Raw genomic sequence first — 17657 nt, forward strand, 5'->3', positions numbered from 1 at the left:
CAACCGAGGTTTTTTAATATTATAAGTATGTGTTTGTTTTTTCAGTTTTAAATCTGTTAACGGGATTATTACAATCACAAATGAATTATTATAATGTTTCCAAAAATTAGAGTCCAACATGTTAATAATATGCTCAAGAAATTGAAATCACACCATCACAGTACTCAAGTAACTCATTTAAAATTAATATTACAAAAAAACATGTTTTTACCTTAAAAGCTAAAAATATGTTAAGAAAAGTTTGTCACTTCTTATTTATTAATTTTAAAATCTATACAATTAAAATAAAAAATTTAATAGTTTATTTTTTGTAAAAGAATATAACATCAGTCTCTCACGTAATACTTCTAAATTTTGTTTCTTTTCAATTTAGTTCCTTAAACTTCTAAATTAACAATATTCACTTAATAATAAAAATCTTTGAAATACACCAATGTTAAGCAATATCATCAACTTCAATATATTATACCGACATTTCAACATTTATGAAGTATTCATCATTACTTCATAAGAAACATTTTAAGAAACTAAAATAATAATTTTAAAAAAATTAAATATTTTTTAATCTTTAAATTTTGATATCAAATTAAAATTTGTTTTTATTTTAGATTTTAATACAGTTTGAACTCTAAAATTTGAAAATGAATTAAGATAATTGAGTTAAACTTTTTTGGACTTATCAAATTACGTTTAGATTTGATATTTTAGTTGTTTATTTTATTTAATACGTTATAGTTTAAATATGAAACTAAAACGGCTTTTTAATATATAAAAGAAGACTTAATATCTATTTTGTTTTCTATATTTGTTATGTTTTTTTTATAGTGGTTATCGAGTTTTTTCGACATCCAAAATGGTTTCATTTTTTTGTAAAATTTGTTCAATTTAATTCTTTTTACTGATGAAGTCTAAATTACTATCAACGTAGTGTCCACATAAGTCAATATTGGATCAACTGTAATTTTTTGTGTATGTGACAAGTTAAAGGGAATGTGACGTGAAAACATGGTAAGTGAATGTGGCTTTCTCCTCCGTTGGTCACCTACTATGTTAGGAATAGTGACACTCATCTCTTCCATGATCATCTCCCCGTGCATCAATCTACAAACAAAGACTACAAACACAACACGGAAGCACCCATGCGAAACCCTAGTTCGCCTTCTCCGCCACAATTGTGAAACCCCTTCCATCACGCATAAACATGCAAACAGAGAATAGAAAATGCAAAAACCCCAAACCATCATCCACATTTGCGAGCCTCCTTCACGCGAACCATACCATCGCAAAGTTTCCTTCATTTTCACACCCAACCTACAACATCAAAGAACCAAAAACGCAACAATGGAAGCACCCCTGTGAAACCCTAGTTCTCTCCATTGTAACCGGAAACCTCCTCCATCACGCCTTTATCTTCGCCAACCTACAAACCCAAAACCTATATAACCACCCAAATTAGACAACCAATCGTGAATCATCAACCACCATTCGTGCAATCAAGTTCGCACATCCTATACGTTCTCTTTCTTCGCACCATCATCTTTACCCAAACTTGCAAGGAAAACTAGAACTAGAATCCCACTACAAAAAACCCAAATCGTTTAACCAGAATTAGAAATAACAACGCAATCGCCATCCCACAAAATCACAAGCCAACCATCGTGAGCTTATTGCACACACCTCATTCTGTTTTTCTTACATGGACTCAACGTTGTTAACGATTTAAATGCCGTCAACGAAAAGGACTAAAATAAATAATTTTACAAAAAAAGAACCACTTAAAATACCAAAAAACTTGATGATCACTTTGATAAAAAATAACGAATATAAGAACCATAATAGATATTAAAACTATAAAAGAAATAAACAGTAATTAAAAATTTATTTATAAAATTTGAAACAAAATATATTAAAATTCAGAAAAGAAAAAGAATTTTAATTTCACATTCAATTTTATAAACAACATGCATATTTAACACTAGGAAATAGGCTGAAATAAAATATTGAGACTATGAAGAAAATTATAGTTTAAGAAAAGAATAGGAAGAAGTAATATTCTCCCCAACTGAAACAGAAAAGTTAAGTTCACCTCGGAAAAGCAAAAAGAAAGATGCCCAAAAAATTTAGACAATCGCTAATTGAACAGTAATAATTGTTTATGAATAAATACTTAACATTAATTATTCAGTTGTATAGTTTATTTAGTTGTTGATCTAGTTGATATTTATTTAGCCTAGTTGGCCCATTAGGCATAAGACCAAGTTCATTTAATCTAATTATTTATTTTGAAAGCTAAGTCATTCATTATTTGTTGCGTGGCTAAGAAGGGGACACTCTTAGCTTTTTTAAATAAAATACATGTTTTGTCATTTTCAGTGTTGCATTTTTATGCTAAATTCCAAAATACATTATTACTCTTTCTCTATTTTTCTTCCTCCTACACCAATCTTCCACTTGGGTTCTACTCGTTTCTTATTAGGGCCAAGGTAAGATTCAAACAAACCATTTTTGTTAATATTCAATCATTTTATATATAAAATCTCATAAAATACAATGTATTCTTAAATTATATTCAATAGTAGAGATGTTAAACCTAAATAACAAAAAAATATTTACATTAAATCAAATTTAACAATACAATTAAAGGGTCTCAATTTTCTATTTTATTTAATTAAATAATAAGATTGATTATTTAAGTAAACTCTTCCACATAGCATGTAATAAATATGATTTAGAATCAATGATCACTTACATAAGATATAACTTTATGAAATTAAAGAGTATAAAGATAAGATGAATGCTTTAGAACTCTTAATTGCATCCTTGGAAGCACCAACACATAGGCCCACAATCACCTCTCTATCTTTTGCTTTGTCAAACAAGTCAATCCATCTTGCCAATACCAAAAATTCATCACATGCCACATTATTTGAAAACACGTTTTATACTCGCATTGTTATATATGAAGAAAAAAGTAAAATAAAAGAAAATTAATTTGTATATATGAAACTGAAAAGAAAATTCCATAGATGGAGAAACAAACATGTGCTTGATGGGTGAATAGATAGATGCTAATAGTTTCATTTAACTTGAGTTAAGATCTTATATTCTCTTCAAAAGTAATTTTTTTTGAATAATTATATATTACTAAAAATAAAATCAGTTAATATATAATATTTTACCAAACATGATATTGTATTTATCATAGTCCATTGCAATATTATGTGTTTTAAAATGTATTATAATTTGAGTTCTGCAATGTTTTTTATTACATATAATATTAAAATCAACTGTCAAAAACATTTTCCGGAAGTAGTGAGATGTGAAATTTGATAGAGTGCAGGAAAGTTTAGCCTAATTTTATTACTCATATTCACATCTTATCACTCATGATAATTGATGACTTCCCCAATATGAAGATGTCTTTTTTTTCTAACATAACTCGTCTAAATGGGCTTGAAATATTTTGGGCTTCAATGGATCCAATCAATCAAACTCGTCTCAAAATATCTAGTGGTCATTGATATTATAATTTTTTTTTATTGAAGTACAATTATCAGTATTATTAAAGCATGTTTGATGTTAAATTAAAAGATATATTATTATTATTATTATCATTAACCATTTTCTAAAATATGTTTAACTATATTTCAACGTTCACTTTAACGAAGTTGAAAAGGTAATGAATTCGCACAATAGACTATTTTGTGGACAGTGCAAGGTTTCATGGCATGCAGGAGAGAATGCAGACTCATTGGTGACCAAAGTTGCAGCGAAGAATGTTTTTGTATCATAAATATTGAATTTATTATCATTTTATTTATTCTAGCTATGACAATTTCATTAGATTACTAGCTTATTTAATTTAAATAGAAGAAACTATGTGAATTATGTGACCATTTTGTGTTTTGGATGTGTTCATTAATTTTGCTATCAATAAATAAGAAACCTGAAACTAATCGAGTTTTGAAAGCGATATATATCACAAAGGAGAATGGACATTGAAAGTCTTTTTGACGTTGAAAAGATAATAATTGTCAAATTAAGGCCAACTAAATGGACAAGAAAATGAGGATGACAACAGTTAAATACACGTTCTTTCAAATATTTGCAACATATAATAAAGAAAATGTTTCATAATCAGCTGAGTATCTGGGCAGCATCTATTGTGAGCACAATTTTTGGGTTTAAAATTAAATGCCTCATCTACCCTCTCTTATTAAAAAAATTACATTCCTCCAAAATTTATTTGTAGTGACTGAACGCTTCAATCAAAAATTGATCAACCAAACCCAAATGGGAATATAGAAAAACCCGGGTGAACAGGACCTCATCCCCCCGTCTGAAATATGATGTGACTTGAAACAGATTTAGTTATCATGTCAGCCTTCTACTTGTTCTTACAACAACATGGATTCTGGATTTTCAATATAGCCTTTGAATGCTTTTAACCATTCGGCACCAATTGCACCTAAACAGAACAAGTGTGTTGTTGTTGGCATGCTTTACCACAAAATTAGCTTAATTTTGAGTAAAAAAAAAAACATTGAAGATTAAGAATAATTACCATCTATAACACGATGATCACAGCTGAGGGTCACAGAGATGAAAGAACCAAACTTGAACTCTTCAGCACCTGATCCCGGAATGACTCTCCTCTCAGCTGCTCATATTGTCGGCACCACACGAAGATAATGATTAAGAGAGAAGTGATTGCAGTTGATATAAGAATAAAAGGGGGAAATGACAAAGCTGTTCTTACCAGATCCAACTGCAAGAATGCCCGACTGAGGAGGATTAATGATTGCGCAGAATTGTTTGACACCAAATGGCCCTCCCAGGTTAGACACTGTAAATGTACCTCCCTGTAATGCAATTCAACCCAAGAATTTATAAACCAGCCCAAGAAGTCTTTATTTACAGAATCAAAATAGACGTGAAACTCCAATAACCTCATAATCTTGGGGTTTCAAGCTGTTTTCTTTGGCTTTCTTTGCCAATTGTTTGACCTCCTCCCCTATTGTAGAGAGGCCTTTCTTGTCTGCATCCTGCATATATTATGAATAGGTCAAAATGACGACCCGTGATTGGAATATAGGCTATAATTGTATTTCAAATACTAGAAAGAGGTCCTTGCTCACCCTGATAACTGGAACAAAGAGCCCATTATCAGTCTGCACAGCTACATTAATATTCACATTATTATACCTGCACATAAACAAAATAAGAAACGTAACAATTAAAGTAATTCACAAATTTGAAGGCGATGCTACATCAAAAACTAAAGACTTACTGGCGAATATAATCATTTGCCCATGAACTGTTACATTGAGGAACTTTGCGGAGAGCCAATGCAGCAGCCTAAAAAAACAGCACAGGTATAAAACTTAGTTTTCTGTACTATTTTTACGCTGGCAATGAGGTTGAACTTGAGTGATAAAATTTATTCTTGAATGAAGTGCAAATTTATCTCAATCTGTTTGATTCTTTCGTGAAAATTAGATTTGAGGCCATATGAAGAGCAACTTGGTTATCACAAATGAGAGACACTTGTGTAACTTTCCCAAACCTTAGTTCTTTAAACAACGGATTGAGCCGAAGAACCTCACAAGATGGAGTAGTTGTTTACCCATTGTTGGGGACTTGGTGTACAGAAAACTCTGGGATGTAATTATTCTCACTATTTGGTGTTATTTCAGTGTTATCCCATTTAGATGATTTTATACTGTAAATATTATTGGGAAATACTTTTACATTATGATTTGAAAGTAGTTGACACTTCTAGTGATGGAATGACGTTGATTAGCCTTGCATTTGACCTTTGTTTTACTAAAATCTTTATCATTTTAAGGGATTGATAGAAAAATCACAGGATTTAGGATTTTTTTCACACAAGGGGCTACATTATTTTAGCCGGTAAAGATGATACATTCTATACCATGGAAGACAGAAAAATCATTTAAATTGCATCCAAGGCAAGCCAAGCACCCAACATATTTCATATTCTGCATAATACTATTTTTCTCAAAATCCGTTTAATAAAGTTAGTCTTTGAATTTGGCTCTGTTTTACTTTGTCTTATAGCTGGAATTTATATTGATTGAGTATTTCTCTCAAGAATATAATTTTTTTTTATTGTTGAATTTACACAACAGTAGGCAAGTCCTTGAAGTAACAATATTTAAATACTCATTGAAAATATTTCATCAATTGGTGTGTTGCCAATTGTTTAACAACCAATAAAAAATAAAACAATTGAGAATGAATTCTCCAAAAGCAAGCTCAAAGTATTAGGAGTATTTTGAACTATTAGAACTGATTGAGAATGAATTAAGTCTTTACTAGAACAATTAGACACCCGTAATGCCTAAGCTCGAACATTTAGACCATGACATTTGCTGGATTAGACATTTGTTGAATGCCCAAGTCATTCATTATAGGTCGTGAACGTACTAATGGAAAGCTTCTCAACCATTTTCGCATTAAATTTCATAGTTTGTTAGAGAAAATGATGTAAGAGTCTATGATCTAAATGTAACCAAAGAGAGACAACAGGGGTCCCTTATACAAAAATTGGTCCGTTTAACTCAAGACTTAGACATTTATTTTTAAGCAAACATCAAACAAGAGAAGAGTCATTTAATATGATTTTAGCTGGCATAAATCATTCCACAAGTATTATTTCTTAGATAAGATGTTAACCTTCCCTACTTATTAAGCACCAAATAAGCAACCAAGAAGACAAGAGATATAATGTCAGATAAAAATCCAATACCTTGATTACAAGGTCATTAACTGATATGCGGGAGCCACCAGAGGCTTCTTGCAATGAATTAAGTTTGCTCCGCAGACTGCAGACAAAGTGTTCCAATTATCAGAAATATGTATGGTAGGTAAAGCTTTCAAATATTGATTATAGAGACTTACCTCATGAGTTTATCAACAGATGCATCCACTGTTAAATAGTAATGAGGAATAGTTTGCTTTGATAATAATAGCCGTGAAGCTGTGACCTGTAAAATTACATAGTTTTATTTAAAAACACCACTCGTGCTTACACAACACAACATATATTAAGATCATAGCTTACATAGAAGTGAAGACAGAGAAGGAGAAAAGAAAATATGCCAGAAGTTCTGACCAAAAGTACCAAGAAGCCGTATGAAATATGTCCACAACAAAATTGGAACATCATTTGACATGCTCCAAAAACTGGTCTTTGATTTACACTTGAAACAGAAATATAATCTAATAAAAGTTCAGGACTTCTTCAGCAATTTACCTTCCGTATCTGAGAGACAGGAATGTCGATATAATCCAGAGCTGCATCTGTTGTACCCTTGGCCTTTGAGGGTGCGGAAACTTGACTAGAAGCTGCATCAGAAGCTAAATAGGGGTTATAATATAATCAATTTAATCAGCCACACGTGCCAAGACATCCTAGAGCAAGCAAGATAAAGTGAGGAATTCTCTATCATAACAATGAAGTGTTCCACTATAATATGCACAAAATACAAACAAATTAATATACAAAAAGATAGAATTATACCCAAGAAATCTTCAATATCAGCCTTCACAATGAGTCCTTCATGTCCTGTTCCTTTAATGCTAGAGAGAGGTACCTACATCAGTGAGGGAAATTGATTATCTAGGTCTTTTCCTGAAAGACCTTCAACCATATAATTTGTTATTGATAACTCACATTTTTCTCTTCAGCCAACTTTCTAGCAAGAGGACTAGCAAATACACGATCTCCAGTTGGAGTTGGCGCACTAGGTTGGGAAACCTTTGCCTCAGGTTCTCGAGCAGACTCCTCTGCCACCTCCTTCTTTGGTGGGGATGGTGCAGATGTTTCTTTGGCAGGAGGTGCACTTGATTCAGACGGTGAAGGTTTGTAATCTTTAAACTTGGCAATATCTCCCTCATCTTCAACAGTTATGGCAATTACCTATGAAAGAAATTCTTTATGTTACCAATAGTGATGCCTTCCATATGTCAATAGAGTCTGGAGTGTAAAAAAAAATATTTTTTCTTGCAATTCCAAAATGGGACAATAAATAAAAAGTCCTTTTCAAAAAAGAGAGGAGAGGAGAGCCAGAAGACATCGATACCTCACCAACTTTAATTTCTTTTTCCCCATCTCCACGAACTATCTTGGCCAGATAACCTTCTTCCATACTTTCCATTTCAACAGTAGCTTTATCCTTCATACGAAATACACTTATATCAATGTTCGCATAAGAACCTTAACAGAGGTATGCTATGAGCCAAGTCTCTGGTATAAGAACCATACAGTTTCAACTTCACAGAGCACTTCACCGGGAGAAACTTTATCACCTTCTTTCTTCAACCATCTTGCAATGTTACCCTGTATATAATTGGGAATTCTTTAGGGGAAACCATGACCCACGATATGACAATATAATTTGATTTAGAAAAGTAGAAACCTCTGTCATTGTAGGTGAGAGAGAAGGCATTCCAATTTCCTGGTGGGGGGGTAGATCTGAAATATATTCACCAGTGTTGGTGATTAAATCAATAAGTAAACTATTATTTATATAGTCTCAAAACGTAACATCCATCAAACAAAACAAAGAAAAAGGGAAGCTTAAGGAGTGGTGTAAGACTGTGGAAACTTTTGGAAAGATACAATGCTTGTATCCTAAAAACAATATTTTTAAGTAACAACCAATCAAGTGCATGACATCTCCTGTAAGGAAACACAAATGATAGAGAAGGATAAGCTGCTGCATTATGTGAAAAGACTCATAACTGTTGACAAGTTAAAGAAACATTACATTTAGTCTTGTAATGTTAGACAGATGTAAAACCATTGACGCTTGTATCTCCACCACAAAAAGCTTAAGATTAGAACACCTATTACTACATAAAGTGGTTGAGAGTTTCAACTTTCCATTCTATTCTTAAATAAGTTGAAGTGGCACAAGGTAAATCATGTCTGTGCACAGAGCATTGTCCATGCTTCATGCTGAAAGAGTTCTTTTGTATAGGGGAGATTAGTGATATAGACCATCCTTTTACCCCTAGCTAACAACTTCTTCTATTACAGGATTATTAGGCCATCTCCAACCCAATGTCCCCCTTTCTTTATCATTACACATCACTTGCTTTTACCTTTTATAATTTAAGAAGTTCATCTCTCCAACCTAGCATCTCCCTTCATATACTTTTATACAGCACACATTTATTTATCTTGTCAATAATGCATCTTATTTCTATTTTTTTGTCTAAATATTACCTTATATACTGTTGAAAGCTATTTTTTCAGCGCTCTTACACAATGTGCTTGGTGCCTGACTAGGCCCACCGGTTGCTTTTACAAAAAGTACAGTTCTTAACTGGTAAGAACTGCACTCCGTAACCAATGGAGATGCCCTTAGCATATTATCAAAAAACCCCATTTAAAAAAGTTGCAGCTCAATCCAAGGTCAAGGACACTAGTGAGTAGTTAGAAACACTGGCCAAGATTAGCAGAGGTGCAATTCGCATCTGAGTACATTTCTCCTTCTATTTACAATTTACAATATAAAAAAAAATAACATCACACGAGAAAAGATGTGGTGGCTTAAATGCAGCCTCACATGTCCAGCACATATCTTCCATTTCAATCAAATTTCAAAATTCAATTTAACAGCCAAAGATCCATTGGATGTACCTGAGGCTGACGCATAGCATCTCCTTGACAACACCTGTGAACTTCTTTTTGAGGACGCGGTTGAATGAAAATAAAAGAGTTACTGTCACTCCCTTTTGAAAATAGCTATACTCAAGGAAAAAACTAAAATTACTATAACATAAAGTGACATACTGTGAAATCTCTCCAGTGAACTCAGACCCGATAATGGAACCCCTTTTAATGCTAGCAATGGAGATGTTTCTCTTCTGCGTACCAAATGAACTTTTATATCAAAAAGAAAATACAAGTCAGGTGAAAATATACATATGCGAGGAAGTAAAAAGCAATACAGTAGGCAAAGAAAAGAAAGGAAGATATTGAAGGCAGAAACAAATAAAGCTTGTGATATATTGTTTAATTTGGATGTAAATTTGCCCTACTCACAGTAAAGCCGGCGGTCGGTTCAAAGACACTGCTTCTTGTTGAAGACACAGGGAGCCGAGTTTTCCACACATCTAAACAAATAACCAGCTACAATTATTAATATAGAAAATAAAACTTAATTTGCACCATTCACCAGGAATTCAAATGGCTCCCAAACAACAGAATATGCTAATATCACTTCAAACCTCTCCAATACAAACTCTATGGTTACACTTATACTTGCTTCTCACTCACAAACACCTTAATTAAAAACACCAATAGGTTCGCAATACACCTACAGCAGATCAAGCATTCTACAGTATTCTCAGTTATATATACGAAGCTCCACAGGAATGATTAATTAGTTCAATCCAACACAGAATTCCAAATTCACAAATAAATCCGCTATGAATTCAGTTGCAATTGAGAGATAACCAATAAACCAAGTTACCGCGGTTGTTACTGAGAGAGGATTGAGCATCGCCGGAAAACCAACGCGCCAAGAGCGCGCGCTCGTTGTGCAGCAACTTCGAAGCATTTCTCACCTGAAACCAACAGAAAGCATTAAATAAACAGAAAACAAAAAAGATGGCACCGTGTGCTTGCATTAAAACGCGAGAAACGATAATGATAGGCAGAGGTAGAATATGATTCACCTTGGCTGAGTGATTGAGTAAATGCGATGCCATCGCCGATGAACGGAAGAAAACTGGAGAAATAGTGAGCTAAGGAAAAGTGGGTTTTAGGGTTCTTTCGGTGATAGATCCGATCAAGTATATGTAAATGGCATGCTATGTGGTAGCAGCTATAGCTATGGCAGCATACCAACCCAATCAATTTTTTTTTTTCTCTTCCTATAACTAAATTCTTCCACCTTTTTACTTGTCTTATTTTTATTGTTTTTTATTATTATTACATGATTGTAAATAGTTTGTGCTAATTGTAAAAGACAAACAGTAAAAAACATCTTTATTTTATTTTTCACTTATTTATTTATTTGCGAATTTCAAAAGCTTCATCACCCATGTCTAAAAATAACGATATACCTTTACGCAAATAAATCTTTTTAATTCCTTTAACACTTCTATTTTTTATTTTTTTGAAAAACATAAAAATTATTTTTTATAACTAATTTATTACATGTCAAAGAAAAATGTGTCATCTTATCCTTACTAAAAAATAATTTATTCTTCTAATAAACTGATATAATGCATATTATATATATATATATATATATATATATATATATATGAAGTTATATTATCTTTTTACTTGGAACAAGATTTAAGGTCTTGTTCACTTGAGTGAAATTGAAAAAGAGTAATTGATAGGATTTGAGAAGATTTGATGATAATTTTTTTTTGTTTGAATAGATTTTGTTGTTTATCCTACTCTCCCCCAAATCTAACAAGACCTAAATTTTTCAGTTTTTCTATCATTTAATATTTACGACACTAATTTACGATATTGTCCTTTATTTCTACTTAGATTTGTGTACTACTTACACAAATATCCATTTGTGTATGTGTACTATTTTATTTCAATTTTGTGTTTTTTGTTTTTTTTTGTTTTGTGAATTATGTGTTAGAAGTTCTACATTAATTAGAGATAAGATGAAATTATAATATATAAGTAATGTGTAAATCTCATTTTATAAACCGATTTTGTGGGATTGAATTAGATTTAAATTTCATAATATGATTGAACTAGCATATATTTCTTTTCATGAGATTGTATACGTATTTTTAGTTTGTGAAAATAGTAATTATGTGTTTGTGATCTCATATAGAAAAATGTTTTAAAATTTATGGTTTTATGATGAAAAATTTGAAATGTTTATGGGTGCTATTTGAGTTTTTAAATTGTTTTAGTTGTAGGCGTTACTTCTTACTATATTTCATTTCTTTGCTGCTTTTTCACATTTCTTCTAATATGAGTGTTATTTTGAAATGAAGTAGGAGATTGCAGTGTTAATATTAAAGTGTCTTTTTTATATATTCTACTTCTTACATAAACATTACATACATATGTATATTTTTTAATTCTTATTTGCTCTCTTAAATTGTGATTATTGTCTCAATTAGTAGATGTACTATCTTCATATATTTATGTGCATATATTTTACTTAGGTTGTGATTCTTGGATTTTATTATATTGAGGGATTGTGGTTGAGTTAGATATTTCATTTCATGGTTCAAAATTATGTAAGTATCTTAGTTCGTGGTTGATTTGAGTTTGTGATTATCATGTTTGTAATTGACAATGTAATATTATGTATTTTTGTCTCAAAAACTCTTAAAAGTTGTTGGATGCTATTTGGATTCTTAAATTATTTTAATACACTCATTACTTTATTATTATTTTCTTTACATTTTTATATTTTTGCTAATGTAATTGTTATTTTTACTATGATGACATATTTATAATTGATGTTTTTTTTTTAATGTTTCTTAAATTGCTTTAGTTATTTTCATTACTTTATTATTATATTTTCTTCTATATCCTGTGTAGTACACATGGATGCTTATGCTAATTTGATTGTTATTTTGAATTGAATTTAGAGATTTTAATATTGTTTAGACTTTAGTTGAGTAAAAACAAGAACAATGTTTAGTTTTTATATGCTCTTCTTCTTATATAACTAACGCGCAAAAATGATATATGAACAATATTTTTGAATAACATTTAGACATGATCTAGGTGTCATAATTTGATTCGTCCACGTGGCAAAGAGAGAGAAAGTGATGGATTTTGAAAATAAAATGAATTGATGACGTGTGGCAGAGAGAAAGTCCCAAATTTGAATCTGATAACAATTCGAACAACAGTTCCCGTGCCCATTTCGCAAACCCGCCTCTCACCATCTCGTGCCCACCGGTGACCACTGCCGCCGCATTGCCGTTGTCGGACACTGTCTGCCCGTCCGTTTTCTTCCGTCCACCAAGAATCGCGGTTCCATTTTAATGGAAGCTTGCCTAGGCCTGGATCTCGCAGAATGCAACTCCAGACAGCAAGCCAGAGATGAAACGGAATGGTGCAGCGGAAATGGACTGAACAAAGTGGTGTTTCGGTGTTTTGTAATGGTAGGAGTGTGTGTTGTCCTCTCAGCTCAGAAGGCCTTCCCACTATGGAAGGAAGCTAGAGGAAAGGGTAGAGAAAGTAAAGAGAAGAAGTGACTCAAGAGCAATAGGGCTGGAAAATAATTTCTGCAGCATTTCACTATAGCTCAAAAGTGCTTTTTACAAGGTAATGACCCTCTTATTTATAGAAGAAGAGGAGCCCTTAATCTGATCCAATTTCCCTCCAAAAGCAATGGTAATTTAACCCAAAAAAACTAGCTAGAAGATGCATGTGTGCCTTACTTCAAAACAGATCAGTAAAGACTCATGGGAAGCATGCTTCTTCCGTGTGACTAGGCGGGAAAAGGGTTTTGGCTGGGCCAAAACCTGATCCAGATCCAATGTGCATCCAATTCCAATCCCAAAGTCAACCATTCTTCTTTTGTTTTCTTTGATCCAAGGAGTCTTTGGCTGGATAGTTCATGATGTCCTAGCTTTATTTAGATCCTACAAAACAAAGTAAAACATATTAAAAGATAATCCTTCTAAGACTTAGAGAAAGAAACTCAAGAAATCTATAGAAAGTCTTTCTTTAACTTCCCTTTCTTAGTCTTAGCTTGAGTTGCTACTCCTTTGAATGGTTTCCCTGATTAGGATTCCATCATACCCTCCCTCTTGAAAAACGATTTGTCCTCAAATCGGAAGGTATAAAGAAGCACAACTTTGGTTTGTCACTTTTAATCATTTAATTCCATTTTAATTCACTGAACCAGGTCTTGCTGCAAGCCAAATCAAATTTAAAAGCAAAGTCATCAAAACAACACCTAATGTTCAACTCTGCACCAAGAAAAAGACTTAGAATTTGGTGGTTTGTGACTCAAATGATGCAACAATAGTTCTGCAATAAGTCTGATCACTCAATCAACTTTATTTGATGATTTTAAACATGTTTCAACTTTGAATTGATGCAAAACAAGACTACTGCTCAAAATTACCCTTCTACTTCCCTAAATTGACCCAAAATGGATGGTGTAAGAGGTGATTTTGTGCACAAATGATTCTGACACATAACTAACCCTTTGAATAGTTTTAAATCATCGAAATATACTTGTTTCAACTCAAATTTGGGTTAGAACAGAACTGCAATTCAAATTCACCTTGCAAGTTCCAAAAATTGCTCAAATATGATGGTTTGACATACTAAATTGCATATAAATGCATCTGACCTCAAATAGACTGTTCTAGCAGTTTTAAAAAAACAATTAGGACTTGTTTAAACTGCCAAACACCTCAGAAACACAGTGGCACGAAAAATGACCCATAATATCACAATTTATGCAGATTTCTCATCATTCACACCACCAAATTCAAGTTTTATAGAGTTAAAAAGCTGGACAACAATGAAAATGACTCAATGAAGTGTAAATGCACTGAACTAAGCTAGAATTAAAGTGCTTAGCATGACCAAACTCAGATTATATAATTCAAATAAATTGGCACGGTGAAAAACCAGAATTCAAAACTGAAACAGAAAATTGCTAGTGTTTATGCACAACCAAGCTATGCAAATTGCACTTCCTTACTTATAATGGTTGGCTACACTTTTAACATCATTCAACAACCTCAAACAACTTTGTATAAAGCACCAAAATCAAAGGATTCAACTGGAAAAGCAAATTTATAATTCAAAACAGATTTGCAAATTCTGCAGCAAAGTTCACGGTTTTGAATTCCAAAAATGGATTTCTAGTGCACTAGCTTGTATCACCAAGGCTAGAACAAGTTCCCATTGCCTTTATTGGTTGATATATGGCTTGCCTAGCACTTGAACTCAAGTAAAAACAAACTAAACATGCTGAACAGTAAACCAAACTGTGACAAAACTTAAAACTGCAACATTCACTTGCACATGACCAAGACAACACAGAAATTGAAGAATGAAGCTGGAATTGACTCAAAAAAAATTGAATTCACCATTTAAAATGAAAGACAAACATGCTCACACACTAGAAACACAAGAATCAAAACTGGAATCACAATTAGAACTCAAAACAGAAATGAAAAGACAGAAACAGTGGACTGGTACATGATAACATCAGAACAACACATGTAGAATTAAAATGGAGTAGAAAATTGAGAAGGAGACTTAGCTATAGGTGCGTGGACGACCTAAGCTCTGGATATAATGGAATCCTCCCTGACGTAGTCCTCTTTTTCTTAATTTTACATTTTATTGTATCTGTAGTGTAGCTTGCAAGGAGCATGGGTTACTATAAATACCCAACTCCTCATTGTATTTCCCACTTTTGAGATTAATGAGAATAGAATTTTCTAAATTCAAGAAACTATTCTCTCTTGAAAGTCACAAGGCTAGAGAGTCCAAAGACTCCCTCTAGCCACCTTCCAAGGCACCCTTCCTATTTTTCATTTTCCATTTCCATGGTGCTCCATATTTCTCTCTCTTCAACGCTGCTTCACAAATCCTCAGACACGTCTCCTTGCTCGCGTCAGACCAGTGGCATCACTACACCTTAGCCACGCGTCCTTGGTCTCTCACACTTCAGACACTCCAATTCACATTCTCGCATCTTCTTCCTTTGGAGTGTTCATCCTCCTTGGGAGCTCTCCATCATCACCAACCAGTCTTCATCACAGTAAGCATTTCCTCCACAGATCTAGCCATTTCTTCACATTTTCATCATCTCCGATCCCTTCTCTTCTGTTTCCACCGAACACCTTCCTCCAAACTTAGGGTTTTCCCCTTATTACACCATTTTCCATCGTTTTGGCTGATCGAAACCTAATTTGAACCGATTCAAAACCTTTCCACCGATTGTTTTCCCATTTTCACCGATTAATCGGTCCAAATCCAATTTCCCCTCTTTTCTAGGGTTTCATTGTGTTCATTTTCCATATCCATCGAGTCAGCTCTTTTAGAGCTTCGTTTTCATCATTCCGCTGCGTTGTTCATTATCGGAGAAGCTTCGAGGAGGTCCGCATCGCCTCTCGGTCAACTTCCTTGGAGCCTTCGTCCATCACATTTGCTCAACGACAGAACCCTAAACCCTAATCCAGGTGAGTCTTCACTCTGTAAAATTGTAATTTCGAAGAGGAAGGAAACCAAGAGAGGTGCATGGGGGTGAACGAATTGCAAATTTGTTTTTTGGGTTTTGGATATTTTGTGACATTTTGTATTGAATAATGAAAATCCTATATGTATGATACAATGGTTGTGTTACTATATAGATTTTTGATAAGAGTCAAAGTTATTTTGTTTAAGATCGGTAGGTTATAGATGAAGTAAATCCTAACATACAAAGTTAAAAAATCCTAACATTATTCAATACAAAATGTCGCAAAATATCAAAAACCCAAAAAACAAATTTGCAATTCGTTCACCCCCGTGCACCTATCTTGGTTTCCTTCCTCTTCGAAATTACAATTTTACAGAGTGAAGACTCACCTGGATTAGGGTTTAGGGTTCTGCCGTCGAGCAAATGGAACCGCGATTCTTGGTGGACGGAAGACGACGGACGGGCGGACAGTGTCCAGCAACGGCAGTGCGGCGGCAGTGGTCACCGGTGGGCACGAGATGGTGAGAGGCGGGTTTGGGAAATGGGTTTGCGAAATGGACAACGCGGGTTTGCGAAATGGGCACGGGAACTTTTTTTCGAATTTGCTATCAGATTCAAATTTGGGACTTTCTCTCTCTATCACACGTCATCATATTCTTCAAAATATAGTGATAAAATAACATGCAGCTGTGATGTTGATATTGATAATTCTATTATAAATATGTTTAAAATTCAAGTTCTATATAGTCATATTTTTTAAAAGTGAAAGAGACTTATATTGTTTGCTTTGTTTATTAATTAATGAAAAAAATTATGATTTTGTTATTTTTTAAAATTTAAAAGATAATGTAATATGACAAATTTTTTTAATATTGTAATTGAGTATATTTTGTGTGGCATCCCTATTTTATACGATACAAGTCTATAAAAATCAAGATGTCCACATAGATAATAAAAGAGAACAGTTTAAGAGTAGGAAAGTTAATCAGGTTGTGATTACAGTAATCCAGAAACAAGAGGAAATTTAAAACGTGGAAGGAACTCTAAGTATTTCAAAAATACAGAACATAGGAAGAGCAAACTAAAATCCCTAAAGGTCTAGGCAGCAACATCTGTGTTTTCATAATCTTCCAGGACATCCTCCAAAGTGGGCTCATTCTCCTCTGCTCACATTCAAAAATGAATGATCATTGCAATAGGAACGACATACAGCATACACAACAAAACAAGGCAATGGTGAGCTAATTATATAAATAAACATCATGCAACAGATTAAACATTTGATCATAAGAGAGTGCATGGATAGCAAACACATTTTATAGCAAACAACCTAAACATGTGAGATTCTAGACTTGACTCGTNCGGACTTTAAAATGAGAGTCGGGCTATGGCGAGTCTTGCACCCGTGGTGACTTATGAAACTTGGGTTCCCCATCCTGCCACACTCACGAGGTTAGTCCGTTCCGC

General features: G+C 33.3%; 1 protein-coding gene across 5 annotated transcripts; it reads right to left on the reverse strand.

Moving 5' to 3' along the window:
* Positions 1-4072: 4072 nt before the first annotated feature.
* On the reverse strand, positions 4073-10901 carry LOC106778151 (dihydrolipoyllysine-residue acetyltransferase component 3 of pyruvate dehydrogenase complex, mitochondrial-like). Of its 5 annotated transcripts, none has more exons than XM_014666074.2 (19): positions 10714-10901; positions 10509-10602; positions 10079-10149; positions 9827-9900; positions 9674-9714; positions 8445-8500; positions 8291-8365; positions 8109-8201; positions 7700-7945; positions 7547-7619; positions 7280-7383; positions 6925-7010; positions 6773-6848; positions 5291-5358; positions 5139-5205; positions 4950-5045; positions 4760-4862; positions 4565-4660; positions 4073-4468 (listed from the first exon to the last, which is right to left on the reverse strand). In XM_014666074.2, exons 1-19 carry the CDS (start codon positions 10744-10746, stop codon positions 4398-4400), a joined length of 1623 nt encoding a protein of 540 aa, XP_014521560.1. In that variant the 5' UTR covers positions 10747-10901; the 3' UTR covers positions 4073-4397. The 5 variants fall into 5 exon arrangements, with proteins under 5 accessions (XP_014521560.1, XP_014521559.1, XP_014521563.1 ...); XM_014666073.2 differs by having other exon boundaries at positions 9674-9717; XM_014666077.2 differs by having other exon boundaries at positions 9827-9916.
* Between the last annotated feature and the right edge of the window lie 6756 nt (positions 10902-17657).

This window comes from Vigna radiata, unplaced genomic scaffold (assembly GCF_000741045.1).
Source record: "Vigna radiata var. radiata cultivar VC1973A unplaced genomic scaffold, Vradiata_ver6 scaffold_215, whole genome shotgun sequence".
In the NCBI taxonomy this organism is placed as follows: Eukaryota; Viridiplantae; Streptophyta; class Magnoliopsida; order Fabales; family Fabaceae; genus Vigna; species Vigna radiata.